Source organism: Sebastes fasciatus, chromosome 3 (genome assembly GCF_043250625.1).
Source record: "Sebastes fasciatus isolate fSebFas1 chromosome 3, fSebFas1.pri, whole genome shotgun sequence".
Classification (NCBI taxonomy): domain Eukaryota; kingdom Metazoa; phylum Chordata; class Actinopteri; order Perciformes; family Sebastidae; genus Sebastes; species Sebastes fasciatus.
The window spans coordinates 26,208,107-26,233,893 of record NC_133797.1 but is presented as its reverse complement, the minus strand read 5'-3'; the positions used below and the strand labels follow the sequence as shown (position 1 = coordinate 26,233,893).

Below are 25,787 nucleotides of genomic sequence, written 5' to 3'. Positions count from 1 at the left end.
CAGTAACTGGAGTCGTTTGCACGCATTAAAGTGGGTGTTGAAGTGGAAATGTGAAGGGAGGCTCGTGGAACATTAGACTTGAAGTGCGGCGAGCTGTAAACTGTGTACTCTGGACTCCGGCTGAAGAGCACATCGATGGGAATTCTTTTCAAGCTTGTGATGGAGGAAATGTTGCCCATCTCCATCTGCTAACCGGCTGCAGCTCAAAGGGAAGACACTGGAAGCATGACGTCATGTCTGCCTGACTTTAGTTTGCAGAGCTCGTCCAGTTTCACTTTCCTCTGCTTCATATGAGCTAAAAATGCTTCCCCCACCAACCCTTGTGTTCTCAACTGAGCCACATCTGCAGTGTTTTGAATTAGACATCCCATCCTGTCCATATCTTTGAGCTCTGGTGTTTTTTTATAACTCTATTTAAGGAAAATATGCATGTATAAATGCCTCAAAGTAGATTTTTTCCAGCAGATTTAAAGGAAAGAAATTGTAGACTCTGTCTTAAACAAATGTTTCCACTGAATTGTCTTGTCTTGCCTTATTTTCAGCTCAATTGTCTCCATTTCTATCTATCAGGAACAAACAGCCTCCGAACTGAAACTCTCTGACTGTTTCTTGGAGGCTGAAAAAACTAAATCTTTCCAAGAGAAAGAAAAGAAAACAGCTTCTCAGAGTCAATCAGCTTAATGGAGGCGATTAGGTTGATGCTCTTAATGAGATGAAGCCTCTTAAGAAGAGCTTTAGAGTTTTACTACTGTACACGCATCAGATATAAACAGTATTCAGTAAACGTACTAATACCACTCTGTAAAAATACTCTGTTACAAGTTAAAGTGAAAATGTTACTTCAGTAAAAGTATGTGAGTACAATCAGGAAAATGTACTTAAAGTATTAAAAGTATAAAAATGTACCCTGTGACTTTTATACTATTATATATTCTCATTGGATTATTATTATTGAAGCATTAATGTAAAAGCAGGATTTTACTGTTGTAGTTGGTTGAGGTGGAGATCGTTTTGAACTATTAACTAATGATTATTTTCATTATGGATTAATCTGCTGATTATTTTCTCCATTAATTGACTGATTGTTTGGTTTGTAAAAATAGTGAAAATAGCGAGAAATGCCGTCACACTGACCCAGAGCCCAAAGTGACACCTTCACCATGTTTGTTTAGTCCAACCAACAGTCCTAACTTCAACATTAGAACTAATACATTAACATTATTACTAATACATTAACATTATTAACTTTATTAAAAGGAAAAGTAGCAAATCTCAACCTGATCTCATGGGAAGTCACATAAATAGCAAATAGACATTTTAAGGACATTCTGCGTGTCATGATAATGCATTTTAGGCTTTATCATTACCGTGAAACGGCCACAGTTATGTTTAGGCAACAAAACAACTTAGTTAGGTTTAGGAAAAACATCAAGGTTGGGCTTCAAAAAAAGTATACGCAAATTAAGTAAAATATGTACGTAACCAACGTAACATAAGTACGGAAATCACGTGACAAACGTCACTAACATAACATTTGTGAAGCTGGAGTCGTGAAATGTTTTTACATGAAAAATAAACCATCAAAGTAGTTGCCAATTAATTTTCTGTCAATTGACCTATTGTTTCAGCTGTACTTGTATGTTGGGTTATTTAATTTATAGCAAAACATCATACTTTATAAACTCTTTGTATGCTTTGTGTGCAAAAATCTTAATTTGTAAAGTGGCTAAAGCTGTCAGATAAATGTAGTGAAATAGTAGCATGAAAAGAAAAGACTCAAGTGTACAAGTATCACAAATTTGTACTTAAGTACAGTACTTGAGTGAATTTAGTTAGTTATGTTCCACCATTGGATATAAAATACCCGTCAATGGAGTGTTAACCAATAATAATAAAACCATACATCCCCGAGTCGGCAGAGCTGCAGAATGTTGCATCTACAGAAAGATCCTGAATGAAGCATTAAAAAAGAGGATAAACAAAAAGGATATTGGTGCAAAATGAGCTGTTACACCAGAAGTGTTGGAAGCTGTCAGGTGGAGCGATGATACACAGAACGACTAGAAACTTGACTTGAAACATCCACCGAGGCCCCGGGAGAGCAGTAAAAGGCCAATAAATGAAAGTAGCCGTGTTTATGTGCACCTGAAAGATCTGCTGGATGTTATAAAAGTGCAACAACGAGGATCAGTTTCTACTGCGGCAACAGGGAACCTTTGTTTAAAGGAGTCTCTGGTTCATTGTAACTAAGGTCTTGTCGTGGTATTTTTGTCCATCATTTCTGTCAGTTATGATCTCATCACATGGAACAAGTTGATAGATGATATCGGGAAACATTAAAATGAAATCTGACGGGTCAAGAAACGTGAGCGGTGAGACGATCAGACAGGTTGTAAATAAGCCAAAGGTTTACAACTCAAAACGTTCTCCACACCAGAAAGAATTACACCCACATACTTCTCTAAAATGAGAAGCTCAAAGCTCAATATCAGAGACATCTTGTTGATATTTATAGGTAATTTTTTCTACATTGCCTGTCCAATATTTTATATTTACAGTTTACAGTTTTATTCTATGGATCCTGAGATTGTTGTCTCATTTTAAGGGTGTTTTTAGTGTGGTCCAACAAACACAAGGCTTAGATCCAGGACACCGCTGTTTGTGCCCCGTGCGAGCTGTTCGTGTTGGACCAGGTCCAGTCAAGTCTGAGTCAAGACCAAGTCCAAAGGTAGTAGAGACCGAGTCTGAGCCTTTAAAGGCCATGAAAATGTATTTTCTCCATCAGATTATTTGACTTATTTATTACGAGCGATGGTGTCCAACACAAACAGTCAATTTTCTGTCAAAATTAGAACAGTTTTGGTTATCTTAACATTACAGATTTCTGTATTTCTTTTTTTATTCATGCTCTTCTCTCCGGTTTGACGGAGGCGGGGCTCCGTTAGAAAACGATGATGTCACATACTTATGAGCACCAATCAGGATTTAGCAATATCTGAATCAGAATCTGATGACGGTTGATTGGTTGTTTGGTTGCTGTCACTCAAATCTGATCAATCCACACCCACACAGGAGCAGATTTTTAGAGTTTCCGACTCTAAAAATGTTTTGTGTGGGTTTTTTTTTATGTTGATTGTTACTTATTTGGTCGTGAATATTTATTTTTAAAGAAAATTATTAAAGATTTGAAGGCAAGTCTGGTGTGTTACCATCCTGCAGAATATTTTCAGTATCCAGACCTCGTCCAGTACTCTGATTTATAAGCTGGGGTTTGATTTCAGTAGTTTACAGATGAGAGTTGGTACTGCCGTTTGCACCCCGGAGGCTCTCTGGCACTTCTAAGCAGACAGTGATAGATTGGTGAGATTAGAGAGCAGCATATCTGACACTGCTCTCTGATCCACCGGCCTGAAAGCGCTCAGGCCTTTTCTAACGAGCCTCCGCCGGGGTCCCGGATCGCATTTCAAAGACGGACAATGTCTGCTGGGGAAAAAGAGCCATTTAGCCCGCTGCCACTGTAATGTAAAAACCAGGTAGCTGCCTCTTTCCTTCCTGATAGCTCTGCCACAGATTCCTTTCTCAGTGCATCGAAGCTCAGTGTTTTCTTTAGAGCAGCAGGGTATTCTATTCGGACGCACAGGCCATGAAATATGGTGCATATCTGTGTTTGGCTGCGAGCCAGGCGGAGGGTCGGCATGTCGGCCCAACGATGAATCGCTCAGATTTCACCTCAGTCCACACAGTTGGCGAGTTGGAAACAGAGCTGCACTCTTTTGGAAGACAGTAAATGGTGGACGGATTGTTTTTTTAATCTTAATATATGTCTTCATCACAAAAGAATCAAAGTTGAAATTGTACAAAAGGCACCGTAGTGTTGGATTTCCAAATTTCCCCTCATCTTATATACCAGCCCAATTTCACGGCAGGTCGTGAAATAAATCTATTGATTTGTACATAGACATGAATTTTCCATTTTTTTCGTGATGCTCAGCACTACAGGCTGATCTCATACATCATTTGTAACTATACCTACGAAAAAGTCTTTTCCTAAACCTTACTAAGTAATTTTATTTTGTAAAGACTGGAGCGGAAACATTTGTAGGAAAATGAGGAACAACTTTTTGTAAGAAATCGTACGAAGCGTTGTATGAGGATACGTTGTTGAAAGTCGCGCTGAGCGTCACGAAAACAATGGAAAATTTGTGTCTATGTACACAAATCAGTAGTTTAATTTTCGTGACTATTTCACAAACTGCTATGAGACTGGGTTGCATATACGTACACGTGTGATTAAAAAGGACTGATGTACTTGTTGTAAAATGTTGTTTTCTTTTGGTAGTTTTTTTCCTCATGCAGTTTAAAACTCACTCACAGCCCTAATCGGTTCCTCTCTGTGAAATCCCAACCTGTTCTCATCCCAACTCATCACATACTGACGCTTGGTCAGGACCCCTTGTTGTCACTTTCTAACACACTGCAGACCAGCGCGTAAAACTATGATGCGCCACTACGGTCACAGTAAACACGTGGTTAACGTTGTTTGCTTGGGCTTAGGCAACAAAACCATTTAGGAAAAAAGATTGTGGTTTGGGTTAAACATGCTACGTTAGTAGAGTGGAAGTGAAACTTAACATTGTGAACACAAAGACAAACAACACGTCGTTGGTTACAGGACACGAACGGCTGTCTCCAGGATGAAAGCCCATTGACCTCCCCTCCCATCCATACGCCGTATGTGTTTCTTCACTCTTTAAACTACGTCACCACACTCCTCGACCAGTTTCTCTGAGCATTTAGTAATGACACAGATGGGTTTACATTGTAGTTACTGGAAAGCCCTGTACGTCTCATACAGTGGGCAACTCCAGGTCTGAAAAGTGAAGCCAAAGCTAAAGTGCCTTAAACTTGCATTCTTTCTAATAGCCAGCGGGGGGCGACTCCTCTGGTTGCAAAAAGAAATCTGATTGTATAGAAGTCTATGAGAAAATGAGCCTGATTTACTGATCACCTGATTTATTACCTCAGTAAACATTATAAACATGAGTTTATGGTATCAGTCGCTAGTTTCAAGTCTTCTTCAATACAGCATGATGTTCATTTAGTAAATTATGGTCCCATTTAGAGTCAAATAGACCATAAAGCAGGCTATGCTTGTGGCCCCCTTGTGATTGACAGGTCAATACCACATCGTTTTCAGGTTGTAGCGGGCTCAGTTTTAAAGCTAGAGGAGATACTGGTATCATATTAAACTATAAATACTAAGGAATCCATTTGTACAACCATGTCATACTAGCTTGTCGGGAAGGAGGCTAAATAACGCTCCAAACTTACACTAAATTTTAAAAGGGGTCCCTTGACCTCTGACCTCAAGATATGTGAATGAAAATGGGTTATATGGGTACCCACAAATCTCCCCTTTACAGACATGTCTACTTTATGATTATCACATGCAGTTTGGGGTAAGTCATAGTCAAGTCAGCACACTGACACACTGACAGCTGTTGTTGCCTGTTGGGCTTCAGTTGGCCATGTTATGATTTGAGCATATTTTCTATGCTAAATGCAGTACCTGTGAGGGTTTCTGGACAATATTTGTCATTGTTTTGTGTTGTTAATTGATTTCCAATAATAAATATATACATACATTTACATAAAGCAGCATATTTGCCCACTCCCATGTTGATGAGAGTATTAAATACTTGACAAATCTCCCTTTAAGGTACATGATTAATTTGCGATTAATCACGATTAACTATGAACAATAACATGATTAATCACTGTTTTTCCCCTATCCTTTTTGCTTCGGCAATGGGTGAGGGTTGGGTAGGAAGGGGCTTTGGGGCAAAAATACCAACATATGGCGGAACAATCATTTACATTTGTATTTTATTTGTATGTTTCTGTACACTAAAAAGAATTGGCCAACAGGGACATATCTCCTAGTATTCATTGAGTTCTTGGAGAGAAATTGAGGAGGCAGCGGCCCACTGGTTGGACATCCCTAACTGGTTGGAGATAACCCTCATGCACACTGCTTCAGCATGTTAAAAAATCTTTAATTTAATTCCTTACCCACTTACACCATCTATTTCAGTGCTGTGACTCTGTATTATTATCTGATAAAGAAAGGAAATAGAAATGAAGAACATCAGTTGCCTCCGCCATCATCTGTTATAACTCAGTCATGTGTTTTTTTTCCACAGAGCATTCATCAAATTTTGAAGTGAGCTTGTTTTCAGCAGCAGCATCAGTGTGCTCTCATCACAGTGTGTATATACTGTCAGCCCAGCGGGATGTGACGCGATAATCCTTCCTTTGGGGAAACGTTGGAGGAGGACGAGAGCTGCTGCTGACAGCTTCACAAACAACCCCCGCTGCTGCTGCTGCTGTCGTCTGCTGGATGGACTCGGCCTGCAGCTGCACGGTGAACGCACACATGTTTATCTGATGTCTAATGTCTCTGAGATTAACTGAGATTTACTGCTGCTCTGACTCTCTGAAGTTTAGTCCTGATGATTGTTATGGATCATTAGACCAAACCTCCAAACCCCTTCTCATAATTTTTGGCGTGTTCATAAATATATTCCTGCTACACACACAGCTGTGTCAAGTCAAGTCACTGTTATTGATATAGCCCCAAATCACAAATATTTACCTCAAGAGTACCTATTATGCTTTGGTGCTTTTTCCTTTTCCTTTTGCCTGTAAAAGGTCAGCGGTAGTTAAATATAATTTGGTGGAAGCCTACTTTACTTTACTCCACTACATTTCAGAGGCAAATATTGTACTTTTTATTACTGCACTACATTTATCTGATAACTTTAGTTACTTTGCAGATGCAGATTAATAATACAAAATGTAATCAACAAATAGATTATGATGTAAAAGTTAAGTTAAGACTTAATTGATCCCCCCGGGGGTAAATTCACAAGCTACCCAGCAGTATATAAAGCAATTAAAATAAGCTCCATTTTTACCAGCTGCAACTTTAAAGTGATGAACACATGAATGCGTCAATAATTATAATCCAGTAATATATAGCCTAATCCAGTATATATTATTTATAATTATTCTGCATAATGATCAGCAGAGGAATAAGAACTGTGATCTTTTATTTAAGTAAAAGTAGCAATACTAAAGTGTTAAAATACTCTGTTATAAGTAAAAACCCTGCATTCAAAATCATACTCGAGTAAAAGTACAAAGATATTTGTATAAAAAAAATATAAGTAAAAGTACTAATTATACAGAATGGCACATTTCAGAATAATATATGACTTTGTATAATGATTGATGCATTAACGTGTCCATCATTTTAATGTTGCAGCTGATAACGGTGGAGATATTTTAATTACTTTATATACTCCTGGGTAGCTTTATCTATAATAATATATCATAATTTATTAGTTGATTTATATATTGTATTAATAATATGAATCTTCAAATTAACTAAAGCTGTCAGACAAATGTAGTGGAGTAAGAAGTATAATATTCCCCTGTGAAATGTGGTGGAGTAGAAGTGTAAAGCAGCATAAAATAGAAATACTCAAGTAAAGTACAAGTACCTCAGAATTACTTGAGTAAATGTACTTGTAACCGCAAAGTTATATCTAGTGAAGCCTGTCTTGCAAAACAGTGTTGGCTGCGGTCGGAGGACACAGGGGAGACCGTAGCTTTGGTCTCCAGGGCCGGAGTCTCTGCTGTACTCTGCTCCTCTGCTCCTCTGCATGCCTGCCTTCACTCACAGCTCGCTCAACCTCACGTGCATGCGTGCACACTACACACTGCAGAAGAGTTAGTTCAGCTCTGAGAATATCTAGTGAATGTACAGTGGACGTTTTTGCAGAAATAAATGTTGCAGCTCCTCCAGACCAACAGAGGTTTCCCATGTCTTGTGAAGTGACGGGGCTCCGCAGCGAGAAACGTTATCGTCTCCCCTGTTCCCTCCGACCGCAGTCGGGAGGCTGAGGCAGGAAAAGCCAACACTAGGATCAGCATTGATTCATGGAGACACCTTCGTCTGGTCAGCTAACATTACTGCCAAGCAGGTGAAATATAGAGTGATATTGTGGTTTTAGCTGACGTGTGTCGCCTCACTGTTTTGAGTTGATGCTCATTCATGTCTATTTAGAGCGAGCACGAGCGCGAGCCCGACGATGACTTTCGTTGACTTAACGGCCACAGGTGTCGCTGTTAACAAGCATTTCTGATTCTTACAAACAGTCCCTTTAATTGTTATACACTGGTCCTTTAACAGAAAGAAACCCTCATTTTCATATTTATGAATGTTGGAAATTATTTATTTTTTAACAAAGAGGCTGTTAAAACTGTCCCGGTTATACTTTTCTTTATCTCTATAAACATTAAACTGTTTAATACAAAAAAAAACTATTATTAGATTTATATAGACTATCGTTTTAAAAAATGAAATCATCCCGATGCAACTACAGTATACAGTCTCAGGTTCGTAATATCCGAGCAGCTTCGTTGCCCGTGAACGCACCCTCGAAAGGAACCCTGGGAACGACAAGATGGCGGGACGTTCAAAAACACCTCCGACCGGCGGAATTTACAACAAAATAAACTGTAAATAACAAACTACAACTCAGCGTTAACCCGCGCAAACTGTCGACTGGCAACCCGTCAACGGATCGGTCGGTAACAGACCAGTAAACCATGAACCAGGGCCGCCGAAACATCCCTCCTCCGTCCGGTCTCCCACAGCAACAACCGGCGGCCCCGTCAGAACCATCGAGACCCAACCGACTGAGGAGAAGCTTCAGTCGGACTCAGCAGACTCAGTCAGCGGCGGAGGTCGAGTCTCCAAAGAGCCAGCGGCCGGGTCAGAAACTCTATTTCTGTTGGTTTTTAGTCACATTTGAGCTGTCTGAAGTTTGTTGCCTGCCTCTCTGGTCTCCTGTGGCGGCTACAAGCCCTGACGTCCCGCTCTGCTGGATGCATACAAATGTCCACCAAACTACATTGAAATATTTCGCAATTTTAGGTTTTCTTGTATATTCAAGAAGTAACTTGCATCACACAACAAGACTAAATATATTTTTTCAAACCACAGATTTCAGTCTTCAATTCGGCACATCACAAACTCAAATTAGTTGCCTCTTTTTTGTCGTTTTCAACCAAAACAAATCTCACATGCTCTGCTGGATGCATACAAATGTCCACCAAACTACATTGAAATATTTCGCAATTTTAGGTTTTCGTGTGTGCAAGAGGTAACTTGCATTACACAACATGACTAAATATATTTTTTACAAACCACAGGTTTCATTATTCAATTCGGCACATCAAAATGTAATCTCGAATAAATGATTTGCCTATTTTTGTCTGTTTCAACCAAAACAAGTCTCACATGCTCTGCTGTATGCATACAAATGTCCACCAAACTACATTGAAATATTTCGCAATTTTAGGTTTTCGTGTATATACAAGAGGTAACTTCCATCATACAACATGACTAAATATATTTTTACAAACCACAGGTTTCAGTCTTCAATTCGGCACATCACAAACTCAAATTAGTTGCCCTTTTCTTGTCGTTTTCAACCAAAATAAGTGTCACATGGCATTGGAAAGCAGTGTGAAATACATTGTATAGAGTGAAATTCAACTGGAATAAAATGCAATTTAGTGGATTATTTAGTACGCCGAATTTACCTAAAGATTCGAACAATTCATGAAAAGGCTAATGTGTTTACATTTTCCATTTTAACAAAACTATATTCAACTTTCAGACTTTTTAACAGGAAGAACCGAAACTATAACAAACAGTTACAGTTTTGGTGTTTTTGAGTGAGACACTGAATCCTTAAACCAGCTACAGACCTTGACCTCTGACCTCCTGCAGCAAAAAATAGATTTACAGAGAGTTAACTGAAGTCAAACAGACTAAGTAGTAAATGTTGCTGTTTCTGAATCAGTTGTTCGTGTTTCTTCTCCAGATTTTAAGACCCCGACCAGGATCCCGAGATCCAGAGCAGTTGGTGTTTTCACTGTAGAGTCCCCAAACAACGACTCAGACTTTCAGCAGGACATCATCTGGGACGCCACCTCTCCTTCACCCAACAGACACGGTAAACTTCAACCCTTCCAACTGTGGAACCCTTTAAATATTCACATATTTAGATATAAATATTCACATGTTTAAATATAAATATCCACATATTTAAAGGGACTGTTTGTAACTTCTTACACGTATAAATCAATCCGGGTCGATGTCCCATGCGCGCTCGCGTGTGGCTACGCTGTTCAGACAAGACTCCAACACAAACTGCACGGAAGCACCAAAACCGTAAAGTTATATCTAGTGAAGCCCGTCTGTTAAACAGTGTTGGCCGCGGTTGGAGGACGTGGGGGAGACCGTAGCTTTGGTCTCCAGGGCCGGAGTCTCTGCTGTACTCTGCTCCGCTAACTGCCTGCTTGCCTTCACTCACACACCGCGCTCGTTCTCGCTATTTCGCTCCACCCTCACGTGCATGCGCGCACACTCCACATTGCAGAAGAGTTAGTAGCTCTGAGAATATCTAGTGAATGTACAGTGGACATTTGTGCAAAAAATAAATGCTGCAGCTCCTCCAGACCAACAGAGGTTTCCCCGTGTCTTGTGAAGTGACGGGGCTGCGTAGCGAGAAGCGTTAGTGTCTCCGACCAAAACTCCGGTGTCTCCCCTGTTCCCCCCGGCTGCGGTCGGGAGGCTGAGGCAGGAAAAGCCAACACTAGGATCAGCAGTGATTCATGGAGAGACCTTCGTCTGGTCAGCTAACAGTCCCTTTTAGAGGGTTTCTCTCCAGAATGTTTAATAAAGTTCATAATTTTCTACAGTGACGAGACAGCTAATCCATCAGCCGATCTACAGAAACAGCAGTTTTTATTACTGATTACTTACTGTTGTCTTTTAAGAAACCAAAAACACAAATATTTTATATTTCCAATTCCAACCATGTTTCTTTGTTTTCTGTCATTGTAAACTTAACACCTGATTTCTGTTGGAGGTAAATTATTGGAGTTTTGATTGAACAAAAAAATCTGGATCTTGAGCTACGTGGTGATTTTTGTTTTTCTTTTCAGGTAAAAGAGGCAAGAAACAGCCTGCTGGAGTTGTGAACATCTCAGAGATTGTTAGTAGGATCGCTCCAAAGGTCAGTAACACGGCTGGGGAGATTGAACCCCCCCCGCCCCCCAAACATTTCAGTTCCTGGACCTACTTTGTAAACGTGTTTTCATTGTTCATGACAGTGCTCCGAATAACAGCTCAGATCAGCAAAGAGAGCCAATAAACAGCATTTATTTACATTCTCGCTGTGTTGTCTCTCTGAAGTATGGCAGGCCGAAGGTTGCAGAGCCGACTTTACAACAGTGGATCGGGGACAGTGCCGGCATTCCCTGCACGCCAGATGTTCAAGCTCCCAAGCCCAAGAAGAAATCCCCGAGGTAGGTTCATGAGAAACTACAAATACAAGTTGTGCATTCTTTTGGCTGTAACTGAGCTTCACGGCCCTGTTTCAAAAAGCAGGTTTAACAAACTCTGAGCCTAAGCCTGAACTCTTTTTCCTTTGTTTTCTATGAGCAAACACAGTAATGATATTAACAAATAAATCACACAATAAACAGGTAGTTTAGTGATTTATCCCCGCAGTTGTGGTCTTGACTGGTCTTGAGACCGATGTCGAGTACTACAACACTAGCGCAACTGAGCCGGCCGTGGGTCGGGACGGCGTTATCAGCTGTAACCGTCGTATGAGCGCAGTGCAGAGGGACGGCGATTAGCAAATAGTTGTTTGCTGATATATTAATCCTCTGAATTTCGAATTTAGCTCCTTTCTAAGGAAGCTTGTATCCATGACATGTTTCCAGAATATCTCTCATCACAGTAAACTGTTTTGTTTTCGCGACAGGCCAAACGGAGTGGACGACCTGCTGAAGCTGGCCAAACAGTTTGACTTCAACATGTTTCATCAGGATGAAGAAGAAGTGGAGGACCTGCACCAGCAAAGTCTGGAGCTCCTGTCAAAGGACAACCTGGATTTAGAGAATGGAGATCAAAACGACAACTGCCAACCAGCTGTGACGGCGCCGGCCGGGTCAGACGTGCAGCTTCACCTGGATCAATATATGGAGGACGATTTGGATTTTCTGTTTGATGGACCAACCCAACATTTAAGCGGAAATCTAAGTCAGGTGTCGTCAGCTCAGCTGTCACAAGTAAAACCTGCTTCCAAAGAGGCCTCTGGGAAACCGTCTGCTTCCTCACTCGGCCCCTCCTCTGGTGTTTCCACAATGAACACTAAAGGAACATCAGTGAAAGACGAGTTTGATGACGATTGGGAAAACGATGACTTGCTAAATGATTCTTTAGTGTTTGAGATGACACAAAATCCACAGAACTTCATTGCTCCAAAGCATTGTTCGACCCAGAAACCACCCAGTCAAATACAGAAAAGTCCAGCAAATGTAGCGGTCCAGTCAACTGTTTCTAAAGTGGAAAAAGACAACGTGAGACAAAGAACGACTTTCAAACTGGAGTCTAATCCTAATTTCTCTGTCAAAAGAATCCAGACGGACACATGGACGAACTTGAAGGTGGATTATAGCTCAAAAACAGCTGAAAAAGACACTCAGCAGAACAGGTTTTCATCCGGTAACAGTGTTGTAGTTGAGGCTGGATCTCAGCGTACCAGGCAAACATCAAACACAGTGAAGTCAGATCCACAGAAAGCACCGTTTCAAAGGACTTCTGTTGCCAAATACAACACAACTGCATCAAACACATCAGCTACAAAAACAGCTCAAACTTTTCCGATAAAACCTGCGGTAGTCTCATCCCACAGCGAGGCGCCTGCTGTCTCCGACCTCCTGGATGAGGATCTGTCCTCGTTCTTCTCGTCTGACCCGGTTTGGGACGACCTCGCTGACGACGACCTGCTGTGTGAAATGTGTGAAGACGTGGAGAACCAGATCCAGAGTGCGGGGAATGTTTCCACCAAACAGACCCTTCCTGGGGGTCACATGTCAAACCAGAGAGGCTCTGCATCTCTGCAACCGTCCAACAGCAAACAACAGCCAGCCAATCAGCAACATTTGGCTCCCAAAAAACAAGCACCAACGAGTCTTCCCTGTGCTTCAGGAAGACCAGCTGGCAGTTCATTGGCTGGTGGTTTCGTCTCTCACATCGCTGCAGGTGTACAGACGTGGGATTCTTTCAGATATACGAAAGCGAACAACACTTCAGGATCCACAAACAGCTCAACATGTGTCCAGTCAGCACCGCAGGGAAACCCCCGCAAAGACCAGTTCACCTTCAAGAAGCCAAACAGCCCAGTTTCTACGGTGACCAGCAAAGGTAAGAGCACGTCAACACCTGGGATATTATAGTAAACTCAAACTGAAACTTAATTAAAAACTATATAATTTAAGAAAAACTTAACTGAAACTATATTGCCTGAGTAAAAAAAACTAATAATATAAAAATGAATGTAATTTCATTTCAGATTTAGTTTTTTTTAGCTTTAATAGATCATTATTGAAAAAATGACACCGCATGGATTTACGTCAACTTTCGTGACATTGAACCAAAGAAATTGAACCGACTTGGCCTTCCTGGAGATGTCGCTATGCTTCAATTGCTTCACATCGTTCTTTATTTGTCATTTGTCAATTCCAGCAAAGCAGACACTGGCAATGAAAATCTTTGGTCTCAGGTTCCTTCAACAATGCTCATTAAATATGTATATATAAAAGAGGAATCACACAAGTAAAAGCAAAATGGTAATCTAAGGCATTAAATAGTGCAGTTAAAATATAGGGCTTAAATATAAACTTAAGTAAATTAAAATAGTAATGTGAATGTAAATTTGTAATTTTATTGACAGTATTTCAGATGGGAAATCTGAATGTAAACAGCATGTAGTATGTACTGTATATGCATGATGAGAAGTAATATATGTACACAGAGGGGTAAACAGGAATGCAGTATGTAATAATGAGAAGTACTAAAATATATATTGAGGTGTAAACTGGAATATAGTATGTATAGAGAAGTAATAAATATGTGTATATATATACACCGAGGTGTAACGGTTTGTAAAGTGTGCATAATGTCATATCGGAGGAAATGTTCATTTCTGGCCGATGCCGATATTTTAAAGCCTTTATCTGCCGACATGTGCCGACATCATCGTTCATCTCTAGTTTGCGTTTTTTTAATTAACACAATGAATTCTTACAAAATCAGTGCGATCTTTTGACAATTCTGACAATTTTTCCACAAAAACACAATCCAACTGTTTGACTGCTCTATTCACCGGTGTTCTGCATGAATTCAATCCAATGGCCAACTAACTGCATAGTCAAATGCCACCACAAACAGATCAGTCTTAAGAGAGAGTCTAAACTAAGACCCTAAACTCATTTTTACTCCCACTGAAACATGTTGCGTATTTTGATTGTCAGTAAGTTCTTTAAACAATCCATATTTTTTTCAGATGGTTGAAATTTATTGCAAAATAACACCAAATATTCACCATTGGCCACTGAGGTTAGCGCTAACTGCCAACTTTTTTGATAAATCTTGGAAAAAATGTTGCACTTTTTCCGGACGTGCGTTTTAAAGTGAGCGATATCAGAAGAAGAATCCACATTGAGCTGATTAGATGAAGAGCTGCAGGTTTTTTATTGCATTTTGAGCGAACATCAAACCTCCAGCATGTCATGAAGGTAAGCAGCTGTTTTTACTGTGATGTTTCTGTTACAGTCACGCTGCTTCACAGCTCTGATCACAATCACTATATGGAAATACTAATTATTGCACTGTTACTGTGGTTACAAGTAGGGCAAAGGATCGGTACATTTCTGGAAATGTTCTAATTGAAGTTGAGTTTTCCTCCGGTCTGTGAAATCTTGTAGATGCCGTTAGGAGCACCGGAGGACAAAGAGGCACATGATTGTTTTCAGATTACCTGTCTTATGCATTACTGTCAGGATATAAAAATAACTTTTTGTAATGATATTTGCTCCATTTCTACCTACTCCAGCTTTCATTGTCTCTGTAGAATAACAGCCTTCAAATGTTTTACATCGTAGTTTTTGTTGATAAAATTGACACCGACTGTGTCGTCTGTGTTTTCTTGTGCAGTTCTGGGTAAATGTTCAGCAGCAGAGATCGAGCTGAAGAAGCAGCAGGCGATGGAGAGAAGACGACAGCGAATGCAGGCCGCCCAAAACCTCCAAGTTCCCAGCCGACTGAGATAACCGGCTTTGTCTCGCCTCACCTCACCTCACCTGTCTGAAGAGTAAACCGGACTGCTGAACTGCTGTCAGAGCTCCACCTGTTTGCTATTAGCTCTGTTTGTTAGCAGAATACATATAAGTAGCATATATAAATATATGCTCCTCTAAAATGAAACTGTAAACGTACTTTAATTTTATGTTTATGTAAATGTTGTTTCTAATCTATCAGATTTCTTTTTTTTTAAAAACAAGTTGTTTTTTAAACTAAACCATGTTTTTGTGTCTTTGAAGGAATAGTTCAACGTTTTGGGAAATTCACATTTGCTTTCTTTCAGAGAGTGGGATTAGGAGTGTGTGTGTGTGTGCATAAGTATGGAGCTGGAGTCAGGATGTGGTTAGCCTAGCTTTAAGTGATAGTTCAGGTGTTTTGAAGTGGGGATGTGTACTGATGTAATTATCCATAGCAGGTGTATTACCTACAGTAGATTACAGTCGGCACGCTCCCAGTTTGGAGAAACAGACAGGAGTTCCGACACCAGAGCAAAGCAATACAGTGCTGTGGACGTGGACGGCAGAAATTTTAGATACCTAAAAGGCTCACCTATAAAGATCTTATCGGTGTAAGCATATGCTATATTTAGAATATTTTCATCGCTTTATCTTGCCGTCAGACGGCCCTTTCTTTCTCATTTCCAACGGGGAAATGAACTGAAAGGGAAACTTTTCTATGCGCTCTTTAAAGCCAGCAGGTACAGATGACAAAAACAGTATAAATATGTTTCACTTTCAGTTCAGTTTGCTGCCGGAAAATATTCTAAATATAGCGTACAATTAAATAGATATAAATTTTTTTTGGTGTCTAAAATATGTTTTTCTGCCGTCCCTGTCCACAGCACTGTATTGCTTTGTGCCGGTGTCGGTGCTCCCGTCTGTTTCTGGATGCTGGGGGCACGCTGACCATTATCTACTGTAGGTAATACACCTGCTATGGATAAGTACCTGATACAAACCCACTTCAAAACACCTGAACTATCACTTTAACAAAAAGACTTGAAGCAGGGCGAACCAGCAAGCATGGCTCTGTCCATAATTCAAAAATACACATACCGACACCTCTGGAGCTCACTGAGGCGAGGCATATCCGTTTCCCCTGCTCCCAGTCTTAATGCTAAGCTAGGCTAAACACATCCCGACTCCAGCTCTGTACTCAACACACAGACGTGAGAGTGGTATCAAACGTCTCATCTCACTCATGGAAAGAAAGCGAATAATGTATTGAACTATTCCTTTAAGGCCAGAATATATTACAACAGTTGTAAAGTAGATTTCTAATGCACTACCAATCTGTTTAAGGGGGAAAATTATTTTGTGTCTTTTATTCCCCACAAATTTGGAACCAAACTCCGTATTTGCACAATAATAAATATGCCTTTAAATAAAAATGACTTCAGCAGTCCATTGATTTGGGAGGTAATTTGTATTCTGTCAAATGAGAAGATTGATATCAGTTTAATTTCAGGCTATCAGTTTCCCCCTACTTGCAGTCTTTATGCTAAGCTAGGCTAACCACGTACTGGATGGCTCTTTTTAGATATTCTAACAGTCAAATTTATTTCTCATTACTTGTTTTGATCATGAACACGAGGAGTCACTTTTCTAACCGGTCTACAAAGTCTGTTTTTTTCTTGTTTATTCACTTTATTTTATGTAAAGCACTTTAACTTATTGGAAAGTGTTTTACCAATAAAAGTTTTATTGTTCATTTCATGGTTGGTAGTGGTCTTTTCAGTGTCATTGGATGTCTTATGGGCTCTACGGAGGCACAGCCTTAGCCTGAGATCAGCTTTGTTCAGGTCAGACCTGCCGTCTTTTTTTGTTATTATAAAACGGACATGACCTGAATGTGCTGATGTGATGGGTATTTAAACACAAACTGGCTTTAATATAAAATATATTTTAATGGTTTGGTAACTGACCACGTGGTTACAGTCATTTACAGTAGGTGTGATGAGGTCCATCTCACGTCCAAATATTTCCATGCCATATTTGCGTTGAAAGAGTTATTGGCCACTGTAATCATCAATAATCCCTCAATGCTACATTATGTTTTTTTTTTAGGTCAAGTATAACATATTGTTTAACCTAACCTTAACCAGAATACCTTGGCCTAACTTTAACCCTCCAAAACTAACCTGAAAATGAGTTGTGATGTCCTCTTTGTCCAAAATAGACAAAAATATAAATTTGTACCAGAACTGTCACTTAGAGAAAAGAAATACTACAATATGATTCTGTGATACCATCTGAATCCCCACAGCTCTGCTTGATAGCTTGTTTTATAATTAAATGATTTAATTGATAGCATAAATGCACCTTTATATCCTTTTTTCCATTGCTTGTAATTGATAGCAACTATTAACCTGCACTTTAATTCATGTGTTGCATGTCATTTAAAACCTGATGTACACCTCCATTTTTTTATTTTTTTGTACTCCTCTGCTGCTATCTATCAATATCTATAGATATAGACATATAATCACCTAATGACATTTTAGCATCTTTTTACAGTGTGCTGCATTCAAGTCCTCCTCGTCAACCCATCTGTCCAAGGACTAACTTTCAAATAGAACCGACCAGTCTGTCAACTAAAGTGCTCAAATGAACTCATAACAATTACAATGAAATTCAGTTTTTAGTATTAATTTTATTACGTTTTAGAATTCAAATCTGAAAAAAATCAAAAGCAAAGAAACTACCAAGTTCTTCTTTAATTTGTTACTCTCAACCTACACATGTGAAATTAATAATTTCTTGTCTGCTATCAGACAGGGGAAGTTAATAAAATATCTAAGCAAAAAATAGTAGAAAAGAAATACAGTTTCAGTTCAGTTACTGTAAAGTAATAAGTTACCCCACATTGAATCAGTGTCGGAAGAAGTATTTAGATAATTTCCTAGTTCACAATCCTACTCAAGTGGAAGTAAAAGTCAAAATAGTTTGTATGCAGCAGAATCCCCCTGTCAATGTTATATTTTACACTACTACACTATTGTTGTTGCTGATTTTATTGTTGGTGAATGTGAAGCTAATTAAATAAGATTATAACTTAATTATATATGGATCATTTTATATTCTCACCATAAACTTTGAATGTAAAAATCTTAATTTGCAAAATAACCAGTAGCTAAAGCTGTTAAATAAATGTAGTGGAGTTAAAAGTGCAAGATTGTCCTCTGAAATGTAGTGGAAGTATAAAGGAACACATAATAAAACAACCAAAGTAACGTAAAATATAAATATTGAAGTAACGTACAAGTTCCTCAAAACAGTGCTGGACTAAATAGTTACTTTCCACTATTGACTTTAATAAATAAAATACAATGAAATGCATCCATAAACCACCCACAAGTTGAATATTTATCTGTAAATAAAAGAGTAAAACAAAGTTTATTCATGTAAAAGTCACACATTATCACACATTGTATCGCTGCAGCAGCGTCACCTGAAGATCAGCCGTGGGGGAGTCACCGGTGTCCCTGTGCGGTCAGGTGGTCCGGTCGGGCTCGTCAGCTCTCTTCATTAACAGTCTGGCAGCTGTCTGATGGAGCAGATATATCGTCCCGGCAGGTAAACCGAGCCTCGTTATCAGCAGACAGGTGTGTAACTGTAGTCTAGCACGCTGCTGCAAATCACAGGCACACAGATGTAATCTGCCTCGGTTTAATCACGCTGCCTTTGTCCCAAAACGTACTCCAGGATTCACTTTACTCCATTTGTTAAGGAAATTTCTCTGAAGTTTCTCTTTGCCAAGTAGAAGTAGTTTTTTAATTATAAAGTAGCTCATTTTGGCAGTGAAAGTCCTGAATGTCAGAGCAGTGTGTGAGACATCAGCTGCTACAGTGTGAGAGAGAGACACACATTTATTTATTTATAACTATTGTTTATTAGTGTAAACATTCATTTTAACAGATTTTAATATGTTTATTGTTGGTCTGGAAGTATAAATAATCTCATTGTTTGAATTGAACCTCAAGTAGAGTCAATTAAGTACCTGTTGTGTCCTCACTGCACATTACAGTTCTTCATTACAATATGCTAATTTGGATTATGTTAACAGTGTGTAGGAGGCTCTGCCAGCATTATAAACACAAAACAAAAAGAACATTTACAATGGCAGCATACAGGCTGAAATCAGGGGATTTTTGTGTCTAGTTTTGATGGTCTTTTCCTGAATTCATGATTTGATTGGGAAAAAAAACAAGACAACTACCAGCTAAGACATAATATATACAGTATTCATCATTAAACCATTACACTTAATCAATCTTAAATAATCTATTCGAAGTAATAAGTAATAATACATTAATTAAAATCAAATTAAATACAATTTATATGATGTAATAAATCAATCAATAAATAACATGTCAAGTGCAGGATTAATATACTATAATAATAATGTATTATTAATGTTTTTCAGTGCGTCTCATAGATTTTATTTAAAATTTGTGGTCTAAAGAACTTTTTCTTATGAATAACATTTTGCAAATAATAACAAAATATTAACCAACAGTTCAGTTGATTTTGTTTGGGTTTTATATTAACAATAAAATAAGTGTAAGACAAATTGAAAATGCTAAGTTGCCATCAATTTTATTAAAAGTAAAGCAGCATTCATTCATTACATTAATTCCAAAAATATTCATCAGTCCTTTATTTGTTAAATATCTGACAAGTTTCGTAATATAACGTAAAACATGCATTCATATTTGCACTAATAATATTTGCAATAATGGCACATAGACACATTTTTCTATGATATGAGCTTATTATTGTGTAACAAGCTAATCATCCCAAATTACATGATTAATAAAAAGTGTATTCCATTTTACATTGTTGACTGAAAGGTTTAAATTCATGTTAATAAATCAGATTCCAGACTAATAAAGCAAAAATCAGCTGCGTTTAGAGATTCTTTGTGATGAATCCAAATAACTTCAATGACTTGAATAACCTGTATCATCGTACTGCTAGCACCAGAGCTAACTGTCACCATAGAAACAGCTACAACACAAAGCTAGTTGAGCGAGTTGTAAACTAGTTAATGCCGAACCTAACTTTGTGTCTTTTTAATCTGATATCTGTTGTTGACAGTGGTGGATGAAGTACTAAAATATGTACTAAAACAACACTAAAAATACTCTGTTACAAGTAAAAGTCCTACATTGAAAATGTTAAGTAAAAGTATAAGTATAATCAGGAAAATGTACTTAAAGTAGTAAAAGTATAAAAATGTTCCCTATGACTGTTAAACTAGTATACAACGATCAGCCATAACATTATGACCACCTGCTTATTGAGTAGGTCCCCCTTTTGCCGCCAAAACAGCCCTGACCCGTTGAGGCATGGACTCCACTGGACCTCTGAAGGTCTGCTGTGGTATCTGGGACCAAGCCGTCAGTAGCAGATCCTTCAAAGGGACAGTTTGTAACTTCTTACACGTATAAATCAATCCGTGTCCCACGCACGCTTGCGCATTGGACACAGACTCCAAAGTCTCCAAAGTTATATCTTGTGAGGCACGTCTTGCAAAACAGTGTTGGCCGCGGTCGGAGGACGCGGGGGAGACCGTAGCTTTGGTCTCCAGGGCCGGAGTCTCTGCTGTACTCTGCTCCTCTGCCTGCCTGCCTTCACTCAGCTCGCTCCACCTCACATGCATGCCCGCACACTCCACACCGCAGAAGAGTTAGTTTAGCTCTGAGAATATCTAGTGAATGTACAGTGGACGTTTGTGCAGAAATAAATGTTGCAGCTCCTCCAGACCAACAGAGGTTTCCCGTGTCTTGTGAAGTGACGGGGCTCCGCAGCCAGAAACTTTATTGTCTCCGACCAAAACTCCGGTGTCTCCCCTGTTCCCTACGACCGCGGTCGGGAGGCTGAGGCAGGAAAAGACAACACTAGGATCAGCATTGATTCATGGAGAGACCTTCGTCTGGTCAGCTAACATTACTGCCAAGCAGCTGAAATATAGAGTGATATTGTGGTTTTAGCTGACGTGTGTCGCCTCTCTGTTTTGAGCGATGCTTGTTCATGTCTATGTAGAGCGAGCACAAGCGCGAGCAACAGGACGCTGACTTTCGTTGACTTAACGGCCACAGGTGTTGCTGTTAACAAGCATTTCTGATTCTCACAAACAGTCCCTTTAAGTCCTGTAAGTTGCGAGGTGGGGCCTCCATGGATCGGACTTGTTTGTCCAGCACATCCCACAGATGTTCGATTAGATTGAGATCTGGCCGAGTCGACACCTCAAACTCGTTGCCATCCACATGATGTAAAAGAAAACGTGATTCATCAGACCAGGCCACCTTCTTCCATTGTTCCGTGGTCCAGTTCTGATGCTCACGTGCCCATTGTAGGCGCTTTTGGCGGTGGACACGGGTCAGCACGGGCACCCTGACCGGTCTGCGGCTAAGCAGCCCCATACGCAACAAACTGCGATGCAATGTGTGTTCTGACACCTTTCTATCGGAAACAGCATTAACTTTTTCAGCAGTTTGAGCTACAGTAGCTCTTCTATTGGATAGGACAACACGGGCCAGCCTTCACTCCCCGCGTGTATCAATGAGCCTTGGCCGCCCATGACCCTGTCGCCAGTTCACCGGTTTTCCTTCCTTGGACCGCTTTTGGAAGGTCCTGACCACTGCAGACCGGGAACATCCCACAAGAGCTGCAGTTTTGGAGATGTCGTCCAGTTGTCTAGCCATCACAATTTGTCCCTTGTCAAAGTCGCTCACATCCTTACGCTTGCCCATTTTTTCTGCTTCCAACACAAAGTTCAAAGTTCAAAATGTTCACTTGCTGCCTAATATATCCCCCCTACTGCCAGGTGCCATTATAACGAGATAGTCAATGTTATTCACCTCACCGGTCGGTGGTCATAATGTTATGGCTGATCAGTGTATATTCTATCATTAGTTGGTTGAGGTGGAGCTCATTTTGAACCATTAATTTATGATTATTTTCATTATAGATTAATCTGCTGATTATTTCTCTCCATTAATTGATTGATTGATTGTTTTGTTTGTAAAAATAGTGAGAAATGGCGTCACAATGACCCAGAGCCCAAAGTGAAACCTTCACAATGTTTGTTTAGTCCAACCAACTGTCCAAACCTCAACATTATTACTAATACATTTACATTATTAACATTACTAATACGTTACAATTATCAATGTTATTAAAAGGAAAAGCAGCAAATGTTCACAGTTGTGAAGTTTAGCCATGAAATGTTTTTGCATGAAAAATGACTTAAACCATCAGAACAGTTGACAATTAATTTTCTGTCAATTGACTAATTGAATAGTTAAATTTATAACAGAACATCATATTTTATAAACTCTTCATATGTTTTGTATGAAAAAATCTTAATTTGTAAAGTAACTAAAGCTGTCAGTTAAATGTAGTGGAGTATACGTAGAAAGTAGCATGAAAAGAAAAGACTCAAGTAAATTATAAGTACCTCAAGTTTGTACTCAAGTACAGTACTTGAGCGTCTGTCAACCTGATGTGGAACTCTCCTGCCACCTAGTGTCCAAAAGTACATTCAAGTAGTTTTAATAGAATCACTCTTTATGTGTTAACTGCAAGAAAACCAAGGTTGGCTATTTTATTAGCTACAGTAAATGTGCACACACTCACACGCGCACACACACACACACACACGCACACACACAGTGTGTAAGTGTTTACGGCAGATCCTTTTACCCACTGTTACCTGAGAGTTGCACTGAACTCTGAATAACCCCCCCACACACACACTCTGGTCCATTAATTATTCCCGGGCCAATCACAGAGGATAGTGACAGGTGAGAGGACAGGTTGGTGTCCGTCCAGCTTTTGCAGACGACATCCACACTGATAAAGAACAGGACAGGTTTCACTGAAAAGACGTTTTCTGACGTCCTCGATATGTTAACGTCACCAGACAAACAAACGGCAACTACACAAAGTAGTACAGGGTCATTTAAGACTCCGGTGAGACCAGTTACAATGCAAAATAAGGACAATTTAAAGAGCAGAACCAGACACCGAGGAGCATTTAAAGGCTTTTCCCTTTCAAAACTATTTTAACTGTATTCAAGATACTTTTGTGTTGTTATGGCAGTATATAATACATTATGATACACAGAAATTATGATAAACCTATTTCAGGTTCTGCTTCATGAAGTATGTTTAGTGCTCAGGAAGATAATAATAATTTTCTGAAGCTGAACAAAGCTAATAATTATTATTATTTATAGGCAAGTAGGTGAATGTGCTGAAAAAATATTGTATATGTAATGTAATAAGTTACTTTATAGACATGCAATAGGCTGTTTATGTCCAGTATATACATGTTTACAGGACTATGTATAGTGTAGTAAATACAGCTTGCTAAGATTTACATTTGACATTAATGGACAATATTTTTTGTTGAAAGAAGTCGTAGTATTGTATGTTGAAAAAAGTCATACTATGGTATGTTGAAAAAAATAAGAAAAAGTCAAAGTATAGTATGTCAAAAAATTTTTTTTAAATCATAGTATAGTAAGTCGAAAAAATTAAAAAGTCATAGTATGTCGAAAAAAAAATTAAAAAGTCATATTATAGCATGTCGAAAAAAAATAAAAAAAGTAATATTATAGTATGTCGAAAAAATAAAGTAAGTCATATTGTAGTATGTCCGGAAAAAATAAATAAAAAAGTCATAGTATAGTAAGTCGAAAAAATTAAAAAAAAGTCATGGTATAGTATGTTGAAAAAAAATTAAAAAGTCGTAGTATACTTTATCGAAAAAAAAGTCATAGTATAGTATGTCAAAAAAAAAAAAAGTCATAGTATGTCGAAAAAAATTAAAAAAAAGTCATAATATAGTATGTCCAAAAAAGTCATAGTATAGTATGTCGAAAAAATAAAAAAGTATAGTATAGTATGTTGATTTTTTTTTTTAAAAAGTCATAGTATGTCGAAAAAATTTCATTGTAATCATATTCCCTCAATCTGTCTTCTGTATTGCTCAGTCAGACTTCACCCAGTAAAGAAAACTGTCTTCTGTAAACCTGATACATGATGCTGACATTTTTCAGTTTACACAGAGGTTACTGTGTAAATCCACATTTCTATGAACAGTGTTTATGCATTTTTTTTTAGCAATTATGGCACAGATTATTTCAAGAGTCCTTTTAGACGCTGGTTTTGCAGACTTTCATGTTGGCTCGTGTAGAAATACATCTGGTGGTCAAATCACAAACAGATGAGCAGGTTTCATGAGAAGGGTTCGGGGGTCTGAGTGTGCAGCAGCCGGAGTATTAATGAGATCTATAATTGGCATTGACGGCAACAACTTGACGACTTCTCCTGCAGCTCACTTAAGGGCATTCAGACCTGTAACATCAGGTGATCTGATGCTTCAACTCAGTGGTTGAAACAATCTCTTATATATTGTCATATGAAAAGGGAATCACACAGTTTTAAGATGTTGACATTTCTTCCATGACAAAAACAAGATAAAAACTAATTAAACATTGAAAATATAAACTATGAGAAATAGTGTGTCTCAACATGTGGCCTCACGCTGCCACCTGCTGGTAGGAACAGAGCAGAGCATCTTTATGTCCCTCAGCAGTTTTTTATTCTGAGGCTGTGAATGTTTGAGCTCACAGAAAGGTGTGCACTTCTTTAGTATCAAACATGCTGTCATACTATTATATATTCTATCATTAATACTCATGCATTAATGGTAAAGCAGGATTTGACTGTTGTAGCTGGTTGAGGTGGAGCTCATTTTGAACTATTAACTAATAATCTGCTGATTATTTTCTCCATTAATTGATTGTTTGGTTTTTAAAAAAGTTAAAATAGTGTGAAATGCTGTCACATTTACCCAGAACCCAAAGTTTGTTTCGTCCAACCAACGGTCCAAACCTCAACATTATTACTAATACATTACAATTATTAACAGTATTAAAAGAAAAAAGCAGCGAATCTTCACATTTGTGGAGCTGGAACCATGAAATGTTCTTATATGAAAAATGACTTCAACCGTCAAAATAGTTTCCAATTAGTTTTCTGTCAATCAACTAATTGATTAATCAACTAATCATTTTAGATGTACTTGTATAAACTGTTTAGTTAGGTAGTTTAATTTACAACAAAACATATTCGATAAACTCTTCATATGTTTTGTGTGCTGTCAGATAAATGTAGTGGATTAGAAGTAGACATGTAAAATGTGTACTTAAGTACAGTACTTGAGTAAATGTTCTTAGTTACATTCCACTACTGCAAAAAAAAATTAAAAAATGTTGTTTCCTCGATTACTTTAAAAGCAAAACTATGAACGATTTTTAAATTAATTTAAAAAATAAAAATAAAAAATCCACTAAAACCACAGACAGGAATCACGTTGACGTCATCATAAAGTTAATAATTTGTAGTAAATACTAGATGAAAATTCACATTTAAGTAAAGATCCGGGAACATTTATAAAGAGACTTTAAGTTCACAGC

General features: G+C 38.6%; 1 protein-coding gene across 1 annotated transcript; it reads left to right on the top strand.

The window, feature by feature from the left end:
* Positions 1-8,481: 8,481 nt before the first annotated feature.
* etaa1a (ETAA1 activator of ATR kinase a) lies at positions 8,482-15,483 on the top strand. The gene is made up of 6 exons (XM_074629861.1): positions 8,482-8,842; positions 9,960-10,091; positions 11,086-11,156; positions 11,336-11,448; positions 11,913-13,357; positions 15,149-15,483. The coding sequence occupies exons 1-6, from the start codon at positions 8,677-8,679 to the stop codon at positions 15,262-15,264; spliced, it is 2,043 nt and encodes a 680-aa protein (XP_074485962.1). The 5' UTR covers positions 8,482-8,676; the 3' UTR covers positions 15,265-15,483.
* Positions 15,484-25,787: the final 10,304 nt, after the last annotated feature.